Source organism: Rhamphochromis sp. 'chilingali', assembly GCF_963969265.1.
Source record: "Rhamphochromis sp. 'chilingali' genome assembly, chromosome: 18".
NCBI lineage: Eukaryota > Metazoa > Chordata > Actinopteri > Cichliformes > Cichlidae > Rhamphochromis > Rhamphochromis sp. 'chilingali'.
Genome location: NC_137945.1, coordinates 35,836,067 through 35,860,762, shown reverse-complemented (window position 1 = coordinate 35,860,762; position 24,696 = coordinate 35,836,067). Strand labels below are relative to the sequence as shown.

The window sequence follows — 24,696 nt, the reverse complement described above, 5'->3', positions numbered from 1 at the left end:
GCACATAAGGAGATTCTGCAGATAATCATTGTTGGAATTTACAGGGTTTATTTTCACTTCTTCCTTTCATGTTTGCAACGCTACATTGTTACATAAATGTAGACATGATATACTCCCCAGATAAAAAGTAGTAATAGAGTAACATTCCTGTACTGTTTAACAGCGTCTACTGCACACTACATCGACTAGCTACACACATCTTTGAGTTCAGGGAGGCTGGAAAGCCTGGATCGGTCATTCCAGCAGGGACACCACATTATTCCTTCAACCTAGCACACGTGTCTGTGCGGTGAAAGAAAGCAGCCACAGGGGGAATAGGATGAAACCCGGACCTGAAGAGGAGGGTACTTTAGTCCTTGCTAGGAACAGCTGCTGCTAGGGAGCCGGTGCTACCAATCGGGAGGTTGTTGGTTGAATTCCTGGCTTCTCCCACGTAAATGCAACATGTTCTTGGGCAATTTGGCGAAGCCCAAATTGCCTCTGATGACTGTGTATGCACGTGAGGTGGAAAGTACTTCAGCACAGAATAAAGCATCTGTATGAGTGTGTGTGTGATTCAGGCTCTGAATACAAATAGTGCTTTGATTGTTAAAGTACCGTGCACAGGTCCATTGTTGCCATCATACGATTCAGGTACTCTGAATATCTCCTATTAGGATCTACAGATGATTACATTTGGGGTCACACACTCTTGTCACAGACGACGCCTGTTAGCACCGTACCTGTGTGGGGGAGTGGTTACAGTCTGTTCCCCAACTACGAGCGCTGATGTCAGCCTCCAATCAGAGCGAGCGCTGATTGGAGGCTGACACGCTCGGAGCCTCTTTCCACAGACGTGACCTGATTTCCATGTTAGCAGTAGAAGCAAGTTATAGGCTGGGATTAGTGCGTGGTCCAGGTTTAACATTAAAGATTTAAAACTTTATTTATAACATGTCGTTTTCATTGAGAACAGCAGACTGCTTTACTTTGGGACACTGCACATAAATACAGCTCAGCCAAACAAGAGGGCACAGAACAACAAAGAGCAAAGGGAGGCTGGAAATTCAGGACTACTCCGGTCTAGCCATTAGCATGAACGCCAAACGAGGTACGTGCTCTTGGAGCCGACGAATGGATCAGCAGCATTAAGGAATGCAAAGAGCGGGATTCATCGGATTCATCGGCAGCAGCATCTCTACATCAGTGTGCCATCATTTCTTTTATAAAAGAGGCTATTAGCTTAAAAACAGCATCTGCCACTGTGTGCGTGTGGTGATTCTATGCTACGTCTTACAAACTTTGGAGCTGAGATCAAAGTCTAGGTGAAGATGAAATACAAAGCAACGTTTCAGATAACAGAGAATAAAAAGACTAGCGATAGCAAAAGACTTGCTCTGTTGTAGTGATAAAACACATCTGCTAACAGGTGGAGAGCCCGACTAGCAGATGTTCTGATCGTTGTAATGGTAGTCGTGGTGGTAGCCGGCGTGGTACTCGTCCTCGTGGAATTCAGCCTGATAGTCACTGTCGCTGATGTCGGAACCGTTGGTGCCGGTGCCTTGGCTGCCGTTAGTGTGGACGACCGGCTCGGTGGGGGGGGCGCAGTACTTGGGGTCGTAAACCTGGCGGCCCAGCCCGTACACGCTCATTCCTTTCTGAGACGCCACCTTGTTGGTGCCCATCTGCAGAGAGATGGTGGTGTTGTCCAGCGGCTGCACGGCCACTTTCTGATCAAAGATGTCTCTGCGAGTACCGGGGGCCGGCATGCCCGCCTACAGGAAACATGGCGCACATCAGCACGACAAACACATTTACACAGAGAGGACTCAAAGTGATCACTGAGCAATAACGCAGAGCTTCACTGGGCACACGTTTCAGATCAAACTCGTTTGATTATTAGACAAAGGTGACTTTTTAAAATGATGGCTTGGCTTATTAAGATTCATTGTATGTAATTGCATTTTTCAGACTGTGTTTTGTCCTGATGCCAACCATGCTAACCTCTGATGAACAGAATAGCAGGTCGGGTTAAGCAGCCGTCCTCCTGAAGACACGTCAGACTTTTTATACAGTGCAGGATATTTTATTTAAGCTATTTAGCAGGGACGCAGCAAAAGCTAACAAGAGTCCCACAATCAAATCACCTGGCTTTTATAATCAGACTGCTCTGTGCTTGATGCCAGTGCTGATTTCTGATAGGGTCTTCAATGCACGACGCTCCTTTGAGACGTTAATGAGGAAGAGACAGTCTTAAACCCACAGTGGCTGTTTCCTTCTTCAGGTGTTGACCAAAAAAGCTAAACTCATTTATTTATGAATCTGAGCCGCACACCTCACTGTCACTCAGCATGTGAAAAGTCGTATAGATGTGGGGCTCACGTTCCACTCAAGTGTCTCACATGTTGTCGAGACACTGTTGGAGTAATGTTGGGAGGTCGGCCACTCCTGGGAGGGCTGCTCCAGGTCTCCTCCATTTGTGGTTTGAACGAGGCCCAAACGGCTTTGTTACCCAAATGCAGACTGATTTCACTGAGCTTTTCTCGTGTTGCTTTTTGAAAACTTCAGGACTGGCCTGGTGTAGCGAGCGAAATCAAAGCTTTTCCTTTAAGAAATGAAATCTTCAGGTTATCTTTGTCTAAACACACCAAGTGTGGACAATATGCGAAACAAAAGACCATGATAATGATCAGGGAGTGGGCCAATACTTCTGTCACAGCACGACACATGGTAGAGAGTAAAGACTGGGTTTCACCTGGCTGGCTCCTTTGTTGGTGCCCATCTGCAGGCTGATGGTAGTCTGGTCATAAGGTTTGTCAGTGTGAGTCTTTGGATCGTACAGATGTCGTCTCGTTCCATACGCAGTCATTCCAGCCTGACTCGCACACTTGTTTGTTCCCATCTGAGAAACCAGAGACACGAGCTCAGCAAACACAGTTCGTCTCATTTCACTCTACAGTGAACTGTTGGCATTTAAACGTATCAGATTAAACAGGGAGTGTTTCTCTGCTCCATCAAAAGACACTGAAATGGTTTAAATCTAATGATGACACATCTCAGGTCATGTGACAGTCACACTTCATTTACCTGCAGTCCGATGACACACTGGCCAGCCTTGATCTTCTCATCATCGAAGTGTCGAGCTTGTTTGTCTGCATATTTCACTCCGATATCGATCTTTGTGTCAATGCCTTTAGTCTTAGCCTGTCAGATAACACACGCTCGTCAGACTGATGGCGCTTTGTGTTCTATAACAGAAGAAAGACGCACTCGTCCTCTGTGCTGTGCGTGCACTCACCATGCTAGCCAGTGCGAGTAGTGTTGTCTGGACTTGAGTCATGTTTCCGTTTTCAAACAGGTCATTGGCCTCAAAGATGTCATTGGGCTTCAGGCCGTAGGCCAGGATAGCTTTTATGAAATTCCCGAGGTTTTCCAGCTGCAGAGAGCATCAGGGAAACAGAGTGATAAGAGACGGAGCACTAATAAGACGAGTGACGTGCTTCAGCTGCAGCTCTGCAGTGTTTGTGGGTCGCGCTCACCTTGTGCCAGTTGAGCTGTGAAAGGTTGATTTTCTTCACTGAACCAGGCTGCAGCTTATTAATCAGTCTGTGAGACGCAGGGAAGAAAACATCACATTAGTCCCACTGCTGCAGCGGATATCATGCAGTTCAGACACATTTCCTTCATTTGAGAGGACATTGCATCACTCACATAACTTCCTGTTTTATAACGCTCAAAGTACCATCAAACCAAAATTCACCTGAAATGTGAATTTCTTCAAAATCAAGTTCAAACCATTAGAGAATATTCATAACCACCCCACAGACATAATGTACAGGTAAACAGCAGTGCTACTGACATCGCGTCACGACCTTAAATATGACCACGCCCTTTAAGGTGGCAGTAACCTGACCATCACTGAACCCTCTGGGGTTACGACCCATTCAGTTTGTTGGTGGCCAAAAGTAGGTCTGTAGTTTTTATTATTTTTATGGTTTTTTGCCATTTTTTCTGCATAAAGCTTTTAACTAACTTCAGTTCTTTTCATAAATCTAAAATAATTATTACTTTTTACATTTTTAACCCTTTAAACACCAGTTTGTTTGTCCACTGCACCAGCTGGAAGACAACCTCACAATTTTATATAATTACATTGCTACTGAAATTTCTTGTATTGTTAATAGTAGAGTCTGGGGCATGTAATTGATTCACATCAACATTGATTATAATGCATTGTTGTTTTTGTGCAGGGAGAGCAAAAACATAAAAACTCCCTCTCAGCTTGTTTGTGGCCAAAAATGGACACCCCCTGTTTACGTTTACAAAATGCTATAAAATTCATATATATTAAGAAAAAATTCCACTTTTTCTGACTTGATTTTTTAAGATTAGCATCAGTGCTGCTCATGAAAATCTAAATTTCATTCAAATTCAGAATTTTAACCCTTTAAATACCAGTTAGATCACATAATTTTAATGATTTAAATAGGGATAAAAGCATAAAATCCCCATTTTTTTCTAAATAATACATGCAAACTGATTTATTTTCTAACCATGGTGGAGGTTAGATGTGTAGCAATAATTAAAAGTATCAATGAGTATCAATGAATGGCCAAAAAGTAAATCACAAATGGTGTGTTAGTGGCCACAAAGGCAATTTAATGACCAAATAACCACTGAGATGACCAATAAAATGATCAAGATTCATATTCCAGTGTGTGCTTCTGTGTGCATCCTCATTAGCAGCAAGATGTACTAACCACAGTAGAGTGGTTTTTGTAGGCACACTTTCTACACCTGGTGCAAGGGGCTGCTGTTCCAATCCTGGAGGTGCGCCTTTTGCACCTTCTTGTCATTTCGTTGGTGGGGTGGGTTAGGGGGTGTGGGGTAGTCTGAACACTCTGGTTCAGACTACTGTATCTTGAGATCAATGGCAGAAGTGGCTGAGAATTAGGAGAAGGGTGTCTTGCAGTTGTTGAGGTCACCAGCATGTGCCCCAGCTCTCCCAGGACACACATTAGTCATCCAGAACATCATAGTCAAATGAGCTTGCAAAGAAAAGCGTCTGGACTTCTTTAAGTTACTTGAAGACGTTTCACCTCTCATCCGAGAAGCTTCTTCAGTTCTAAGGTCAAATGGTGGAGAGTCCCAGATATAAACCTAGTGGGAGTTTCCCCCCACAGAGGGACAAAAGGACCCCCTGATGATCCTCTAATCGCCTGAGCCGAGGTGCGAAACTGGGTGTGGGTCCCAATCAGCCAGGGTTTCGGGTGAGCTCATTGTGAAACCTGGAGCACAAACTTGGAGTAATCAGGACCCTACACCACCGGGCAGAACATGTTCCCTCTAAGCCTGAAGGAAAAAAGAAGGAACACACACATGTAAAGGAAGCACTCAAAACATGCGGCTATCCTAAATGGGCGTTCTTAAAGTCAGCAAAGAGGCACAGAAAAGAAGACCAGACACCAGCGAGGGAGGATAAGAAGGACAGATGCAACAACATTGTCATCCCCTATGTAGCCGGTGTATCAGAAAAACTCAGGAGAGTTTTCTCCAAGCATGACATCCCAGTGTATTTCAGACCCAGCAACACGCTCAGACAGAAACTGGTTCACCCGAAAGACAAAACTGCAAAACACAGACTTAACAATGTGGTGTATGCTGTACAGTGCAGCAAGGAATGCTCAGACCTCTACATTGGAGAGACCAAACAGCCACTTCACAAGCACATGGCACAACACAGAAGAGCCACCTCCACAGGACAAGACTCAGCAGTCCATCTGCATCTTAAGGTCAAAGGTCACTCTTTCGAGGATGCCAATGTTCACATTTTGGACAGAGAGGACAGATGGTTTGGAAGAGGAGTGAAAGAAGCCATCTATGTCCACTGTGAGCGACCATCTTTGAGCAGAGGCGGGGTTTACGACACCAACTCTCTGCCATCTATAATCCAGTTTTGAGATCCCTTCCCAGACGCCTTAACGCCCACTCACATCCTGGGCCATCTGACCTCAGGAATTCGCATGATAAGGTGGGGCCAGGTTTCACAATGAGCACACCTGAAACCCTGGCTGATTGTGACCCACACCCAGTTTCACACCTTGGCTCAGGCGATTAGAGGATCATCAGGGGTCCTTTTGTCCCTCTGTGGGGGGAAACTCCCACTAGGTTTATATCTGGGACTCTCCACCATTTGACCTTAGAACTGAAGAAGCTTCTCAGATGAGAGGTGAAACGTCTTCAAGCAACTTAAAGAAGTCCAGACGCTTTTCTTTGCAAGCTCCTTTGACTGTAGGTATGTAGAGGACTCCCCCACTTCAGTGAAGATGTTTCCGGCGGGACAAAGACATCGTATCCCAAGACATCCAAGAGATTGGAGAAAAGAGCCATCAGTTAGTTTTCCTTCTACAACTCGAGGTGCCAACACCCTCTAAGTTATCCAAGCAATATTTGTGCCTATTGTAGTCCAGGATTGCTTCTTGCTTTCACGCATCCTTTATTCCCCATCACTGACTGCTGGTTCCTTGTGTGTTGCTGTCAAAAGAAGCACATTCCTCCGTTGCTTTGGCATGTGGGATATGGCCGTGGTAGCTTTGGTGAAGCCAAAGACAGACAACAAAACTTCCTCTGTTGCAACTGGAGGAGCTGGGGGGGAAGCTCTGGGTTGTTTCCCCTGTGCCCGTTTTCATCTGAGGAGTTCCAATCTGCAATCTGAAGTGTTCCTCACACATAGACTGTGTAGGAAGCAGGCCCAGACACAGTCTATGCGTGAGGACTTCCTGCAGCAACTCAGGAAGTTCAAGCTGCCACAGGAGGTCACCTTCTACACCTTCTGTCCCATGCACATCAATTACTGTCTGGTTCAGTTCAGCCCCGAAAACTGCAACAGACAATCAGGTCTGCAGAGAGGATCGTCAGCTGCCTGCAGACTCCTCCCATCCTGTTCAAACTGCTGCCTTCAGACCGCCGTCTAGGTTTTCTTCCCTCAGGCTGTCACTCTGATGAACACTGTGAAATAAGCTGTTATAGCATTCATATGTGCATTGGGCTACTATTGTGCTCAGTTTGTATAGTTTGTTAGACTTTGTGTAACTTGTTTTCTCTTACTTTTTGTTTGCATGCATAGATCAAAGTGACCCAGAGTCAGAGTCCATGTTTGTGGACACAGATTTGGCCAAATAAAGAGGATCTGATGATGCCGACTTTGGAGAGTAGGTTTTTGCAACAAACTCTCCAGTTTTCAAAACTGTTCCGACATCTGTCCTGTTTGTCTGCATGTCTCTGAGCTTCTGTGCAGGAACATCATGAAAACGGCAGTAAAAACTATGATCGTCCACTCAGTGTCCACAGGTTAGAGAAACTGAGGGTGCATGACCGGCCGACGCACCACAAAGATGTGGGTGTTACAATAAACAGAGCCTTGGTTTGGTGACAAACTGAATTCAATCGATTAGAAAACATACTTAATGTTACATGGAATTTGCTTTTGTCTCCATTACAAAGATCAAGAGGCCCAACAACGGCAGTAACACAAGAGCAAACAGAACTTACTCGCAGAGGATGACCCCATCCTTCAAGCCTTTCTGGAAATTCTCTCCAATAGACATTCCGGTCACCTCTTCAATCCAGAAACGGAGCTCCTCCTCTTTCTGTGGGTCATATTTTTGAGCAATCTGGAGAGATTAAAACACAAATAATAATATGACCACATGAGTCTGTGATAGCACAGCTGCTAGCACCAGTGCCCAGCAGACCATGCTGAGCCTTTACCATCTACAGACATCGGAGCTTTCAAAAATCATCAGTCGTGTTTCATCTGACCAAAGCCTCACCAATGTATAACGTGTATTCTTTGGTTATACAGAACTAAATAAATATTTCACCCTCACAGGGTACTGTAGGGTCAAAGGTCAGCCACACAGGGTACTGTAGGGTCAAAGGTCAGCCTCAGAGGGTCCTGTAGGGTCAAAGGTCACCCTCAGAGGGTAGTGTAGGGTCAAAGGTCAGCCTCAGAGGGTACTGTAGGGTCTGGGCACTCTTAAATGATGAGGTTTGGCCACTTGCAGCAGAAACAGCTTTTTTAAAACCTTTTCTCAGTAACTTTCAGACCACGAGGGACACACTAACACTGCAGTCATGAATAATAGAATTGTGGTTTACAGGTGCTTGGTGGTCTTAAACTATCTTCTGCTGAGGTCCAAGAGTCTCTCTGTGCTGTCCTTTAAATGGTGGGCTGTCACATGGTACACTTTCCATCAAAGGTTTTTACATGTTAACCCTGAACCGTCGTTTTCTCTTAGGCTCTCCATCAATCACAGTAAAAGACTGAAACAGGGCGTTCCTAGAAAGAGGTCAGGGAGGTAACGGAGAGCAGCCAGCAGGGCTTTTCTTCTTATCGGTTTGATTTAGAACAGGCACTGGCATTTTGCTTCTAATTATTACTGCTTTGGGGTTTTTAAGATGCCGAGTAACACATCCAGTTACCCGTTCAGCTGGTAAAGAACTGCTGACAGATTAAAGTGGTTCACAAAGTCTCCAGAATCAACAGGACATAGAGCGCCCTTGCTGATCACTGTGGTTTGTTCTATTCTATCATGTGGACTAAACAAACACTCCTGCTGGGATCAGCTCATGCCCCAAACACATGTGGAAGCCTCACTCTCCACTGAATCCATCTCACCAGGTAATCCTGTGCTACAGAGGACAGATGGACCACAACCCATCCAAAGCACAGGGACTCTGCTTTTCTGAAGCATACGGAGGAACAATGGAGGACTTTTATCTGATAATATCTCTGAGTGTTTGTTTTTGTAGGAAGTTTCATCATATTGTAAATGTATTATCCAGAAAAACAACTTCTTTTTGCTGCTCCAAAACTACTGTTGATATCGTTTAAAAACATCCATTTCCACATATTTATTTTAACACATTCACTCAGGCAGCCAAGCTGTTGTGTTTGTGTTGTGTGGTAACACAACTGGCTGGCTCCCAGTTCAGTTACTAAAACAGAAAACCATGAAAAACGGGACAAAGTTCAGAACGTGATAACAAAACTGTTTCTTTGAACTTCTGTGATGAAGCAGGAAAAGCACAGAGCTCATGCACAAACATGCAAAGAAAGATCTCTCCCAGACTTGGATGGACACAGCTGCTTTATGGCCAACTGTCCACTGAATAAGGGCTGATTATATCTGTGGGGCCTTTCTTTAATCAGTGCTGTCATGTTTAGCTATATTACACGTTTTTAAAAAAAATCCCCCAAAAGTTTCCCTCAAAACTCCAAATTTCAGTCGAGCTTGAGAGCATCTACTTAGGAGCAGGTTTTAGTTTTTAGTTGGCACTCAGAGAAGCTGCTGTCCCACATCATGCCAGAGACTTGGGGGATCCCAGGTTGTTCCCGAACATCCTAACCGACCTTCTCCAATCCGAGGAAGGCAGTTTGAGTCTTCCTCTCGACCTTGGCAAAGAGGGGAGCATTCGAAGAACTTGTCCTTGCATACAACTGTTAGAACTCACGATCTTGGAACCTGCAGTTGTTCCAAAATGGTTCCATTTCTGAACGACTGCACTTTCAGTTTGGTCAAACAGATGCTTTTTATACTGGCAGAGAAAAACTACCAGCTCTAACAAAAAGGGCTTAAATTTAGCGGCCTGGACAGCAGGTCTCAAGGGTCTGTTACATGTTACTGCAGCAGTTTAAAAGTTATTTATACTACTGAGGAGTAGTACTCAGAGTTTTGCCCTTAAAAAGCCGAAAATGTCAAAAGTTTAGACTTCTTTAATGAAGGATATTTTATTAAAGAAAACTAGCAAAGCAAAAACAAATGCAGACAGTAATAATCCCAAAATAATAATCACCTGAAATATAACCTAGTCTGAGCTAACGCTGGGAGTAAGAAGCTTGGAGAGACGACGAGCACCCTCAGATCTGAAGATGCACTCTCCCCGTGTTAGAGGCTGAGCAGAAATCCAAATCTTCTTGAGCTCTTCAGATTTTAAAGCCCAAACTTTTCTTCTTTTCTGTCTTATTGTAACCTAGAATTTCTACACACGAACACTGAGGCAGATTTGAATATGCTTCATCAGTCTTCAGTTAGATCATGATTCAATTCAATTCAATTTTATTTATATAGCGCCAAATCACAACAACAGTCACCTCAAGGCAATTTTTATTGTAAGGTCGACCCTACAATAATACATACAGAGAAAAACCCAACAATCATATGACCCCCTATGAGCAGCACTTTGGCAACAGTGGGAAGGAAAAACTCCCTTTTAACAGGAAGAAACCTCCAACAGAACCAGGCTCAGGGAGGGGCGGGGCCATCTGCTGTGATTGGTTGGGGTGAGAGAAGGAAGACAGGATAAAGACATGCTGTGGAAGAGAGACAGAGGTTAATAACAGATATGATTCAATGCAGAGAGGTCTGTTAATACATAGTGAGTGAGAAAGGTGACTGGAAAGGAGAAACTCAATGCATCATGGGAATCCCCCGGCAGCCTACGTCTATTGCAGCATAACTAAGGGAGGATTCAGGGTCACCTGGTCCAGCCCTAACTATATGCTTTAGCAAAAAGGAAAGTTTGAAGCCTAATCTTGAAAGTAGAGATAGTGTCTGTCTCCTGAATCCAAACTGGAAGCTGGTTCCACAGAAGAGGGGCCTGAAAACTGAAGGCTCTCCCTCCCATTCTACTTTTAAATACTCTAGGAACAACAAGTAGGCCTGCAGAGCGAGAGCAAAGTGCTCTAATAGGGTGATATGGTACTACAAGGTCATTAAGATAAGATGGGGCCTGATTATTTAAGAGCTTGTATGTGAGGAGCAGGATTTTGAATTCTGGATTTAACAGGAAGCCAATACAGGAGAAATCTGCTCTCTCTTTCTAGTCCCTGTCAGGACTCTTGCTGCAGCATTTTGGATCAGCTGAAGGCTTTTCAGGGAGTTTTTTGGACATCCTGATAATAATGAATTACAGTCGTCCAGCCTGGAAGTAATAAATGCATGAACTAGTTTTTCAGCGTCACTCTGAGACAGGATATTTCTAATTTTAGAGATGTTGCACAAATGGAAGAACGCAGTCTTACATATTTGTTTAATATGTGCGTTGAAGGACATGTCCTGGTCAAAAATGACTCCAAGGTTCCTCACAGCGTTACTGGAGGCCAAGGTAATGCCATCCAGAGTAAGAATCTGGTTAGATACCATATTTCTAAGCTTTTCAGGGCCGAGTACAATAACCTCAGTTTGATCTGAATTAAGAAGCATGGTCATCCATTTTAATCCACTTATACAGAAATGCTTTGACCTGTTTCTCTTCCAAACACACACACACTTTAAGCACCACTATTACAATAAATACAATGAACAAGCCAATAAGAATAAAGAAATAAAAATATCACAGTTCTGCAGATACCTCGTTTTATCCGACCACCAGTCCGGCCTCCTCTCCCAGTTCCTGATAAAAGCCACAAGAAAACCAGTCAAACAGACTCCGTCTGATTCTGACCAGGATTCCCCACCGTTGACAGTTTGGTTTTTTCTGTCATCAGTACCAAACAGCATGTATTTGGAAACACGACCAGTGAAACCAGTGCACGTATGTACTCTGAACTGGTTCCACAGTGGAACTGACGTTTCAAACCTTGCAGGGCTTCAAACTCCTCAGATTGTGTCACAGCTTTAGTTTCAGGCACAGCTGCTTCAAGGCTGTCAGTCACTACCGTCTCACATTTTTACTGAACAAAGAGTAAAGCAGCACGGAGGAACTCCAGTTTGAGTAACCAGACCAGTCTGACTCATCACACCAACACACTGCAGTGTTAAACGATCATGTTAGGATTTCACAGCTCTGATCACAGCACTTCCCTCCAGCAGCCTGAGGAAACATGCAACAATGTGTCCATCGTGTGAAACATGTTGGTCAAATGTTCAAACATTATCTTTGAAACCCAACAAACCGAACACGTTCCAGTCACAGACACTGCAGCTCATGTTCCCCATCAAATACATGCTCATAGTGACATTTCACTCAATATTTAGTTTTCATTTTCAAACAATGCATTTTTACATACATGCGTGTGTGTTATTTTGGTCTGTCAGCCCACTATCAGGTTTGTTTTTTTCAAAACACACTGGAATCTGTCTCCACATGATGATATCAAACAGCAGGTTTCAGTCCAGCACTCGTGCTGAGCACACAACAGGAAACAACGTTACACTGTAATAGAAAACCAGTGAAATAAATGGTACAATACTGGAAACTGTCGAATGCTTGCTTTCGTTTTATGACCAGCGTAAAATTCTTTGGTCACAATGAAGAAAATTGTACTTTTATGTAACTGGCTGCTCCATTCTGCATGCAGAACTGCTGGGGCAACAGACTAAACCCGAGTCTGATACTCATATAATCAAACTATTATTCTGGTATTTCAGCACAAAAGCAACAAAGACACCTCACTGCAACTGTTGACAAGTCTGTAAAACATCCCTGCCATATTCATCAATGTCATCCTTATGGATAGAGCTGGGTGTCATCTGCACTGCAGTGAGAACACGTGCTATACTTGCTAATGACACTGCCTAAGAGAAGCATGTATGATGTAGACAGAACCCTGTGGAACTCCATAATAACCTTTACTAGTTACATTAACAATTTGCAGGCTGTTGGATACGATTCAAACCCTGCAGCACCAGTGCAACATTGGCTACTGTACTAATGCTGCATGTGCAGCAGGTAAAGACCAACAGGGGGCTCTAAGTTAGTGTACTCCTGAGCCCAGCTAAACAGGACAGGTTAGGCCATCTGGTATAAAAACCTCGATAAAATCAAACATATCGTAATAAATAAGATTTCCATAGCGGATCAATCAGAGCCCAGGCTAACAATGACACTCAGGAGATGTACTCGACATGAATTATGCAGCACGTCTACTGAACAGACCGGAATAACACGATCTGCCAACTGAGCCGAGTGAAAAGTAGCGGGCGGACGGCTGGATCGAGGCATTGAAGAATCTCAGGAATGTGATGTATGCTGACAGGATAAGAGCGTGGACTCCTGATCGCACGTTACGCAATGGAAGCCATTTGCTGCTCTGCTTTTGTTGACACAAGGGAACAAAAGTCATATTTACATGTTCAGAAGGAACATGGCTTCACACCAACGTGACTCAAAATCCAGAACTTTGGTAGGGAATCATATCCAGTTCTTACATCGACACCATTATCAGAGCACACGGCAATATGACAGCATCCTAAAAACCTGTTTAAAATGGGAGAGCACCCATTTTAAACAGGTTTTTAGGATGTGCTGCCGTCGGACGCCCGGCCTGCCGTCGGACATGCTTCATTCTCCTGTCTCTGATCAAGGCTTTATCTGTGCTTCAACTTTCAGAGAGAGAGTGTTACTTTCAAGCAGTGCACGATGCTGCTTTCAGAGTAATCATGATGTAGTGCAGTGGTTCCCAAAGTGGCGGGCACAGAGCCATTGCAGGGGGGGCGCAGTATGGTTTTTATAAGAAAACACTGCTAGTATAATGGACACAAACGCAAAGCAGAGGTTGAAGCATCGTCAAAGATGCTTCCAAGCCAAAGACTAGAAGAGCAGCTGTCGTGCCGACAGAAGGAGTTTCCCCTGCGTGGGGAGCAGCACTGGGCTCTCCAAATCACGGACAAACAGGATCCCACATTCTTGATTTTTAGTTCACAAACACTTCTTATAACGACTAACTACTCCTGAAACTTTGGAGATGTTAGCACTTTGTACAGTTACAGGAGGATAAAAGTAATTATCGGGCAAAATGTCCTTCGTTTGTTAAAATAGTCCCGTCCAACACCACGTGAGAACAATAAATATATAATTTTCTGTTGTAACCCTCAAACTGAATGGTATGGAGGCCCGTTTCCACCACTAAAAAAAAAAAAAAAAAAAAAAAAGCATCCACATAACTCCAAATTTTGAGTTATTTTCTCAAAATTTCGAGTTAGTCAGTAATCTACGTGAATGGCGTCATTTCCTTGTTACCCGGAAGCTGAAGCCCTCAGCTACAAATGCTACAGCTAAGCTACCAGGATTACAGTCATGAATGCACAAATTGCTGATTATTTTCAGCTTGGCTTCACAAATGATGAAATCCTTGTGTTATTAGCTGAATTATTAGCGTTACTATCAGCAAACGTACTCTCGAAAGCGCCAAGTTGTTGTGACCTGGTTTTGAGTGCGCGTTCCACGTGGATTACTGATTGACAGAGCAAATGACTCGAAATTTGGAGTTATGGATACTTCTTTTGTTGCTGTTGGCTTCCACAGAATGGCGATGTAACGACACTCACCGTTCACAAAACTAAAACATCACTACTTCCCCGTCTAACTCTCTATAATGCAGTAAACTGGATCCCGTGTCCAGCCACTGACGCAGGAGGAACACATTGTGTCGGTGATACCGACCTTGGCACAAACACGGATCCTGCCACAGTTTGTTCCCCGCTTCAAATCATGGACACACTGTATCCCACAGTTTGAGGTTTTTAAACCCACTTTGCACACAGAGACATTTTTGGAAAAATGTATTGACAGTGATGTTGAATATTCTTGTAAAATTAGGGGGAACCACTGAGGCAGCGTACGGCATCAGGAGCTTCCACGTGTTTTTCATGCGAGCACACAAAGGAACCGTGGTGGTTCCTCTCAGCATGTCATCAAAAAGGAAACGGTAACACACAGAAAGCCTCTCCTCCATTCATGTCTATATGAAACACACATAGAAAAGTGTGTGAGCCAACAAACTCACAGAGCTTCGATATGACGTTCCCTCTGTACAAACACACTGTGTAAAGTACACTAGTGTTTCCCCGTTTCCACTGTGATGATGGAAAACCCTTTAAATATTTAGACATTTTTGGGCTCTGGGAAATTTTTACTAATATAAAACCTGCACAGATTCCTGGCCTGTTTCACAGATGCTTCTTTGATACTGCCAATGCTAACGTCAGCACACGCCTGGATGAACAGGAGGGCAGTCGGGCTGAGTGCATTCGTCCCATTGCTGTGTTGTGATCCAGGTAATCATTTACTATCCTTCACAGGAAGCAAATCCTGGAAGTTCACCTGGAACGTTCCGGCGCAGCACCGGTGGCCTTGTATTGGCTGCAGCTCTGTATTAGGATGGAATTGATCATTTAAGTAGGTGGTAATGTGGCAGTTGTTGGTCACACTGATATGACAAAGAGAAACAGGCTCTGGGAGGAGGACATGCGACAGCTAAAAGCTGTGCACACACACTTGTTGCTGATACGTCACTACAGTGCAGGACTTGTGTGACTGGACTGTATCCACACTGCTGGTTCGGTATGCTGACGGACACTCTGGCACATTTATTTGTGCCTCCCATTTTTGAGTTACTGACCAACAGACGCTTCTTCCTCTCACGTTAAACCAGTTGCTTCATGTTCACTCTGTGTTTCTTTGTTTCATGGTGAAGAGCAACAAAAGCTGACTGATGCATTTCCTTTGCTGAAGCTCTGATGCTGAGGTTTGTGCTGAGCAGTGACAGCTGTATACCAGGTGATATCCCAGGAGGCGTTTTTCTTACACTGAAGGTTAACACACAAAATCAGAAAGCTGTCCACCGTCCAAACAGAAGTTGATGCTCGCCGAGTGTCAGACAGACGTGAGACTAGCTGCAGTGTACAAGTCTACGGTTTCTATGGCTGCTGTTGTATGTCCTGTGTTTTGGCACAGAGCCATGTGACTCGGTTACAGTCTGTACCATGAATGTGACTCAAACAGCATTAGCAGCTAACCAACAGTCAAAGCTAACCAGCAGCTGCTTTCATAATGTCCATCATCAGAAACAGTCTGATGGAGCTTCACATGCTCACCTGCATCTCCAGATGCTGAGCTTAAGTTCTGAGGAGACTGATTTAGGTCACAAGGACTAATTGTTTGTTCATGTTAAGACTGACACACATAGGTTGTGTGCTTGTAGGGAAGCGTCTGCAGTGACATCACCACAGAGCCTAAAGTTCATCCTCGGATGAAACTGGCACGCTGGCTTTGCCACGTCGCGTTTTTATCAGCTGTAGACGGGAAACACGGATGGAACTTCCAGGTGGGAAAAAGTGTCTTCAATCTGCAGCCAGATGACTGTGGTGATCGAAATATTGATTAAAATAAGCTCATGGGAAAACGTTTCTCTTGCAGTCTGTGAGCATCTTCCTTCTTTGTTTTTGGGCTCTGTCACCGACTTTGGGTCGTCCTGAATAAAAAAAAATAGGTCTGTTTTATAAATCGTTGTCATTCTGTGTTCCAGAAGCACATACTCTCGACCTAGGGGCCTGTCAATCACAAGACATTAGCAGATCGTTACATAGACAAACCTTTTGAATACAAGCGTGCTGGTGCACACAGGGGTGCACAGACACAAACTACACCTTTCTTGGCTGCTACCTCAAAGCACATTGAGCGCTGTCAGTCCTGCGTGCTGCACAATAACATTCAATATTTAATATCTACTGTCAGCTAGATTATTGTGATGCTGTTGTGTTTATTATGCTGCTCGTTTTTTGCTTGTTTCCTTCCTCTCAACAGGTGATCCAGGTGAAAAGTGCCTTTTCTCCCTCTTCCCCTGTGTTTTTCTATCTTGCCCAGTCATGTCTGTCCCGTCTGCAACAACTGAAAATAAAATAAATACATAATAATAATAAAGGTCAATCAAACGGACCACTATGGCTAGGCCGTGATGATCCACTTGGTAAAGGAAACCTGTTGTGTATCTTTCTTTGCCTTCAGACCATCATTGTGATGCTGAAGAACCACAGGGACAGAGCCTTTGGCTGACGTGGGGAACATCTACCTTTGGTTCCGCGTGTCATTCGTTCTTAAAATCTCAGACTGCTGACAGGACAGAAGACGAGGCCAAAGGCAAACAAACGTCCTGGCACACGAACAGCCAAAAACACTAACTCGTCCACACACACGCAGACTGGCAGCGTGCCCACCAACTTCTCATGCTTACACAAAAGATGTGTTTTCAAATCAACGCTCTCGAAAGTCCTTTACTTCATTTTGGCGGACTTTCAAATCCCAAGTTTGCAGAAGTCCCTCCATGCAGCGAGTCATGCGTGGCGTGGGTAATGTAAATCTCACGGGGCATCGTGAACACGCAGTAACAGATGGAGGCATTGTGAGGAGCAGACAGAAGAAACGCGAACTTCGTGGAGAGTGCGCGTTTGTACGTGTTTCTGATGGCGTCATCCTTCAGCCATCCCTCACAGACTGTCCACGGAGACCGAGAGCAAAGACACGACGCGTTTGCCGTGAAACTAACAGATGGTTTGGTTCCTCTGAATATTTGCCACGACACTGACTGCTGTTCTAAGTCTGCTCCTAAAATCTGAGGCAACATGGAAGCATCAGTGTGTCCGGGCTCCTCCCAGCTGCTCCACAGATCCCGTTTAGCTTCTCGTCATCAAACATCTTCATCACAACATCTCATCAGAAGTTCAACAAACTGTTTCAAACGCTTTAGAGGCGTAAAAGCAGCGCTTGGCACCGAGGCGGCTGCGGTCACAGTAACGCTCCCCGCGTCTTTCTTCGTGCTGGACACGAAGGGAAAAGTTCCCGAGCTCGGGAACGTTCGGCGCGTTCAGACAAACAAGAGGACCGAACCTTTGTTTAAACTCTCGTGTTCGGCCCACAGCGAGACACACCGACAGGCCCGCGGGCTTCTAGCATCCACACAAAAAGTCTGAAAGCGAAGGAAACGTGAGACAAAGTAAAGACGCGACCGAAGCACTTACTTTGCTCTTGACTTCAGCAGACAGGCCGTAGGCTGGTCCCTTATTAAAGTGAGTCATCGTGGCGCTTTTGTAACCCACGGGATTACTCGCAAAGTCCGCGGAGTCGTCTGTGGAAAAGACGGATTCTCAGCGACTGTTTCGGCCCGACGGGAGCTCAAGCAGTGCGCGAGGCGAGAGCACGGTCAGCCCCCCGCCTCCTGTCCCCTCCCCTCAGTGTCGGCTGCATCCTGAAAGCCCTGGATGAGTACAACTTCCACACATGACCAAAACTTTCCACACCGGGATCATTTTTAGGAATCCTGTTCAGCTCAGCTTTGGTCTGCAGGCTGGCTGGAAACGAAAAGCTGGTGCGGCTTTAACCAAGTCCCACAGCACCCGAGAAACACACAGATCTCACCCGCTCCTTTCCCCGCCGTGCCGTGGAAGCAGAGGCTGCGCGTGGGCTTACTAACAGGCCTCGCTGCGTTCAGCTTCATGAGACACACGCGTGTGTACTGTCAGGGAAAACATGCTAACCCACGTGCACTGTGGTGATCCTGGAATGTGCGGGTGGACATGGTGTCCATCTTTCTCCTCTCATGCAGGGACTCGTGCTCGGTGTGGGCTCCACAGCGATCACACGTGATGCCACGTCGGACAGATAACGATCAGCCTCCCCAGCGATGCGCAGGTGCAGCAGTTTCACCTTCACTGCATTGTTTTCTGAGTAGTTTAATAGTAGTGAGAGTAAATAATGGCACAAACAACTCAACAATACAGACACAGCATTTATTCATCACACAGCAGGAATGAGTCCGTGTGGATCGGACACTTTCACACCATTCTTCCCAGGAAAATGGATTTGGGGTATTTGTCCCTCAGAGACGACCACTGTACAAAGAAGTAGTCGGATACAGGATACAGGATCTTCCCAGTGAGCGACAACGTCTGGACACGGCAAATACTCTCAGCGTAAACTATCAGGACTTTCTTTATTCCCAGAATTCCAAGGAGGAGTCCTGCTACACACAGGGGAATGCAGGTCCCCGGGCCGTTACACAGCACCTGAAAACACAGACAGGGGGGGCGGGCACACATCCGTGGAAAGAGGTTATTCTGTACATCTGTTACAAAACTGTGTGTCATGTGACAAAGACTGGCTCAAAGGCCATTCTGGATCGGTTCATGTGCACTCCCTGTCATCACAGGACGCCTCGGACATGCAGCGCAGCAGCCTCTGTTCTCACACAGTGACCTCCCCTCCTCAGGTCCTTCAGTAGAAACTGTGAGAGTCAAAGAGGGAAACCCTGACACGTCCGGTGCATGTTGGGGTTTGGAGCTTACCGAACATATTTAAGGCCAAACCCGGCTGAGCTGAACCGTCTCAAACCACAAATGCATCAGAATGTTTCAAACAGATACGCGTTTGACTCACCGAGGACTGCGTTCAGTGAGACAAAGGGAGGGGGCTGAGTAAGTACGAGGCCTCAGCACTGAAGGAGGCTGGTGGAGTTTACAGGAAAGCTGCCGTGGAGTCTGGAGAAGTAATCATACAGCTCCTCTGCGTGCAGAGCCCCACTCTGCAGTCAGCTTACACCCACACCTCTCAGCCGTCTGTTTCCCTGCACAAACCTTCTTACAGCAGCAGGGCTGCAGCGATAAGTTGATCAGAAAATGATCCTTTGCCTCGACGCTTCGTTTAGCGCTCGGCGCCGTCGCCACGTAAGCGCCAGCGTTTCAGCTGCGACTAAAACAGACCTGAAACAGCCAGCGTTTGAACAGAAGCAGTTTTTCAGCAGAAACAAATGTTTTTGTAAAGCGAAACCAGTGAGAAGCCGTTTTCTCTCCATTTACTGTCGCTCATTAACAACACAACAGTATTTGTGACTCAAATATAACGGATGGAATATTCCGTTGGTAACATGCCTTCAGCTGCAGCGTGCTAACCACCGCTGTGTGAGCCACTGTTCACTACAGCCTGCTCCACTCACCATGTCCGGTCTGAGCCTGAACACCAGAGGCAGGGAATAGCGCAGGGCATCGAGAGTGCTGACGACAGACGAGCTCCAGGACTGGTGCACCTCGCGGCTCCGTGGGATCCGACAGATGGTGAACTGAGGAACAAACACGTGTGCGTCACATTCGTCTGAATTTGACATTAGATGTTTAAATGGATTCACTGAGCTGTAAGCTGACAGGGACTGAAGACAAACAGAAACCAACCACACGCCTGGACCTGTGAGACACACGAGGACGTGCTTCTGTAGGGATGATCTGATAGCCTCGTGTTGGTGTTGTTCCCAGACCACCATGAAAATGTTGTTCCAGGTTCAACGTTGCAAGTGACCAATCACTTTGTTGTGACGTTATTCTTTTGCACGCCAAGCCATTCGTGCATTTATGAAATTCCAATGTTGCGAGGACAATATCAATTCTGCTTACTGTTTATTAAAGAGTTAGGGTCAGGGTCCGTTGATCGGCGGACAGAGGCGGTTTCTCGCAGCTTAAGTACAGTTTTTTGTTTTACGCCGGTTTTTCCCGAAGTCGCAAAAGTATGACGTCACAACAATGTGATTGGTCACTTGCAATGTTGAACCTGGAACATTTTCATGATGATCTGGGAACAACACCAACACGAGGATATCAGATCGTGCGCTTCGGTAGACAGCTTAAACCACACAGTAACAGGATTACTTCAGAAACGCTGGTGGCCAACAGGCTAAACTTTACTTTCTGTTTTGCTGATGTGCTCTTTGCCTGGCAGTGGAGTACTGTCACAGTGTGATACTTTCCTGAAGGACAGGAAATAAGTAACTCTTCCAGTGTGTGAGCCTGCTGTGTCAGGACTCTCCTGCCTATGATGATGCAGTCCTGTGGGAGCAGCAAGTCCTCTGCAGAGTCCAGCGGTGGCACGCTTTGCTGTATCTGAACCTCTGCACTGTGCTGGGGTGCAGCTGCTGGGCCATGGAGACCACAGAGCTCAGTGAGCTCTCGCTGTGCATCACCACACTGAGTTAAAACCAAAAGCTCCATCATGCGTACCTGTGAGTCCGACTGTTGTTTGAGGCTTTCAAACGTGCAAATTTTCTCCTCGCTCATCCTGTCTGTGTCTGCGAGGACATAGTGTCGAGGTGTGTAGGCTGCAGACATGCACTGCAGCAGGTGCAGGACCTCTGTGGTATGACCACCTACAAATCAGAAAGAAGCACAGCAGCAGTTACAAGGTTAACCACGACCTGGAGGACACTGAACTCTTAGTCCTCACTGCGCTCGTCATACACGCTCATCTTTAGATGGACACTTAATAAAGACAGACATTCAATTTGATTTAGAAAGTATGTTTCATCCCAGCATGAGTTCAAACAGGTCAGTCCGTGCTGGGCGTGAAGCGGCAGCGAGGACACACCACAGGACATCACTGACAGTGTTGGACGTGCACGTGGCCAGAAACAGCCAGGAGTCTGCTCAGCATCTAGGACCAACAGCTCTATAAAGCATCATTATCACTTTGAACTTCACATCGGTCTACTGACCTTAAAGGTCAAATGTGACATTACATTATAAATGCTTTATCATAGTTTATACATCATTCTCACATCAGCAGGTTCCCATAATGACTACAAACTGTTTCTACGACAACTCCAATCTCCCCAAAACGGCCGAGCCCCATCAGACCTCAGAGACCTCTGAGTATCCGATTGTTCAGTCTGACGTCACTAGCCGTGTCTGGGTCTAAACTCCGCTGCAGGTCCATATATCAAACGATCACTGTGGCATTACTGAGAGTTAAAAACTGTCTAAAGTCTTTCATCTTTAATAAAATGATCAGCGTTCTGCTCTACCAGGTGTAACAATTGAGTTTAACATCCAGGCATCCATGAAAACGGAATTTATGACATTTAACGGAGTTAGAAGTTAGCAGGGAGTTAGCTCGCTAGCTTCTATCTAAATACAATATAGCATGTCCTGACTGCGGGGTTTTGGAAACAAATTAAAACGTACAGCTCTGTTATCACTTCCAGCATAAATGAAGACAGAAAACTAAACAGCAGTGACGTTTGTAGGGTTACTGAAGTTTGGCTAGCTGATATATAATGATGTGCTACGTGACCGCTAGCGACACAGCTATGTTAGCATAATATAAACAAGCTAACTTTTTTTCCACTCGATAAAAGTTAACGTGAGTGTTCTCGGTGATCAGGAACAAATGTAATCGCATGGCAGGGTGCTGTAAAAGGACCAAACTTCAGCCAGGAGAACAACTGAGATAATCCATCCACAATACGAGGTTAGTCATTCATATACTGCTGCATGGGCTGGGCTGTAGTTACATCCTAAGGTTTTAAAAACTGAGCTTAAATAAATGATTAGCGGTAATAAAAGCCGAGGGAGGTCAACAGTGATCACTGACTGTTTTAGGAGCTTTTTGAGATTAAATAGAAGAAAATACAAAACATTAAACATGTTAACAACACAAAAGCCATATTAAACACAGACTACTTTAGGCCCGGAAGTAGGATTCGTCACGTCATCACTGAACAACCGGATTATCATATGACCCCTGCAGAAGCAGCTTTCTCATGCTGTCTATAGTATATGTGCTATTACTGCATGTCATTAGCCTTTGGAGCCTCTCTCCCATACTTTAGTCCAGTGATCCTGGTTCTGTTTTAGGTCACTTCCTGTTAAAAGGGAGCTTTTTGTCTCACTGTCACCAAGTGCTCGCTCATAGGGGATCATTTGATTGTTGTGGTTTCTCGCTAACACCGTAGGGTCGTTACGTGTGAAGATAACTGCTGTTGTAATTTCACTGTATATAACTAAGACTGAGCTGCAGAGCTACACCCCAGGACCAGCTCTACGCTCCAGACTGTACTGGATCGTCAGCATTAAGCTGAGTATTTTCACCACTGAGACCAGGAACACTGCACATCCATTGGCTAACGGTCGTGTTGGCTGCACGTTTCAGACCTGCACCCAATTCCAGTGAGCATGCTCAGCAACACTTCTCAAGATGAAGCCTGAGTTGATACGTCAGAGCCTCCGTTTGAATCCAGCAGAGTAATGTGAATACTGCTGACTATTCCTCTCACCAAAGCACTCTGTCACTACCATGGACAGCAGGAACGCTCGTGGTTATCATTTAACCAACTTTCTGATTCATCCGAATTTGGATTTTTAAATCTAATCATTCAGCTGTTACCTAACAGGGACAAACTACAGCTGACAGAAACTGAAGACAAGAATACAAACACATCACACAGCGATGGGCCTGTGATGCACACGAGCACACAGTTACCCCAACATCAAGAACTGCACTGAGAAGCAGGACCACGCAGTACAGAACAAGGAAAGGAAGCAAACTAGTGCGAGATGTGTCTAAAGACCCAGGAACAACTGCAGAGACACTAGTGACTGTTGGGAATTGTAGTCTCACACATGACAGCCACTGGAAACCTACACAGGAATGGACTGAAGAGTCTCAGAAGGAAAAACGTCACCTTGGAGCCGGACAAAGCTCATGCATACTGGAAGTGCATCCTTTGGTGAGATGAGCTCTCCCCGTAGAGATGCTGCTGACGTTTGGAGAAAGGAGCAGGCTCGGATCGTACACTCGTGTCTTTAAACCAGCCCACGTGCCACAGGATGTGGCGTGAAAATCATCACAGCCCAACACCTTCACGTGGATGTGGTTCTGGTTAGACCCACTGAGAGTGAATCAGGAGATTTTCAGTGGAAAAAGGTTCTGACTGAACTGCTGATGACAAACTGACTTCATTTAAAAAGTCGCTTCAAAATCCACGTGTGAGTTTATGTTTGACGTTTCTGAATGAAGACGGAGAGAGGGGTGTCAAACATGTGGTCCGTGTGCAGCAGGAGGGCAGAGAGCAACAACCTCACACAGATGACTGACTCAGCAGTTTCCCCTCATCTCAGCGTGGAAAACCAGCGGACTCACGCCTGTCACAGGTCCACGCATGCATCCAAACTGTGTTTCTTCAAGGAAATACAACTATTTCTGCCTCTAAGGACTTTTAACAACTAAATACATAGAAAATAACCAGCATCGCTTAATCTGGATGGAATTATTAAGAAAAATCCAGTATTTTGACGGATTTTCACTTCACTAATCACCAGAATGACCTTTGTGTACACTCTAGGTATGTATAGTGTACCGGAAGCTCGGGGATGTTGTTTGTACGGTGGCGGAAGTGTCGCACTCCTGCCCGACACAAAGCAAACATGTTCAGTATCCACAGCTAAAACAGCAGATACGTGGCATGGCTAGAATTAGCATGCGTCCACGCCGTGTCCGATACACCCACGGTGTCACAGTGTTGCTGAAACACTGTGAAACATGGCTCCATGCCCGGTGTAGCCCGGTAGCTACGGAGGCCGGCTGACGGCTGTTTGTAACGTAACAACATGAGCGAGCTTTCTCTGTGACACTTGAACGCAGCGCAGCGGGGCCGTGTTCCGCGCTGTTACCTGATCCCGCGACCACCAGAACAGTGACCCGACCCTTGCTTCCAGGCTTGCAGTTGGCGCCCGTCTTCACAACGATATAAAGGCGAATGATGAAAAATAAACACAGAAGTAAAACTGCTGATGTGAACCCCAACAGCAACATCGTGACGGCTACGGCAGCCTGGCGTGCCCAAAACCAGACAGGGCGTGGGGCGGGGAAGCCCTGAGTGCGGGCTGGTAGGCAGAGCCAGCTCCTGCTTGGTGTTCACGTTACTTTGTTTTTAGCTTCCACATCTATTCAGACGTCCTGGACACGTGTCTATAAATCTGCAGTGTGCTGAGGAGGTGGAGCTTATGAAAGAAAAATATACGTCGACTTTCACTTTAAATTCATTGTAATTTGTAAGTGTAATAATAATGATGACAATGTTATCCGTGTTTTGCACAGCGGAGGAGCGTGTCAGCACAC

General features: G+C 45.5%; 1 protein-coding gene across 3 annotated transcripts; it reads right to left on the bottom strand.

Moving 5' to 3' along the window:
* Positions 1 to 802: 802 nt before the first annotated feature.
* On the bottom strand, positions 803 to 24,435 carry LOC308385863 (calponin-3-like). 3 transcript variants are annotated; one of them, XM_080865062.1, is made up of 9 exons: positions 24,249 to 24,435; positions 20,802 to 20,947; positions 19,751 to 19,873; positions 7,531 to 7,652; positions 3,519 to 3,585; positions 3,278 to 3,415; positions 3,067 to 3,183; positions 2,735 to 2,881; positions 803 to 1,754 (listed from the first exon to the last, which is right to left on the bottom strand). In XM_080865062.1, exons 1-9 carry the CDS (start codon positions 24,388 to 24,390, stop codon positions 1,422 to 1,424), a joined length of 1,335 nt encoding a protein of 444 aa, XP_080721188.1. In that variant the 5' UTR covers positions 24,391 to 24,435; the 3' UTR covers positions 803 to 1,421. The 3 variants fall into 3 exon arrangements, with proteins under 3 accessions (XP_080721188.1, XP_080721186.1, XP_080721187.1); XM_080865060.1 differs by lacking the exons at positions 19,751 to 19,873; positions 20,802 to 20,947; positions 24,249 to 24,435 and adding an exon at positions 17,781 to 18,440; XM_080865061.1 differs by lacking the exons at positions 19,751 to 19,873; positions 20,802 to 20,947; positions 24,249 to 24,435 and adding an exon at positions 11,395 to 13,893.
* Between the last annotated feature and the right edge of the window lie 261 nt (positions 24,436 to 24,696).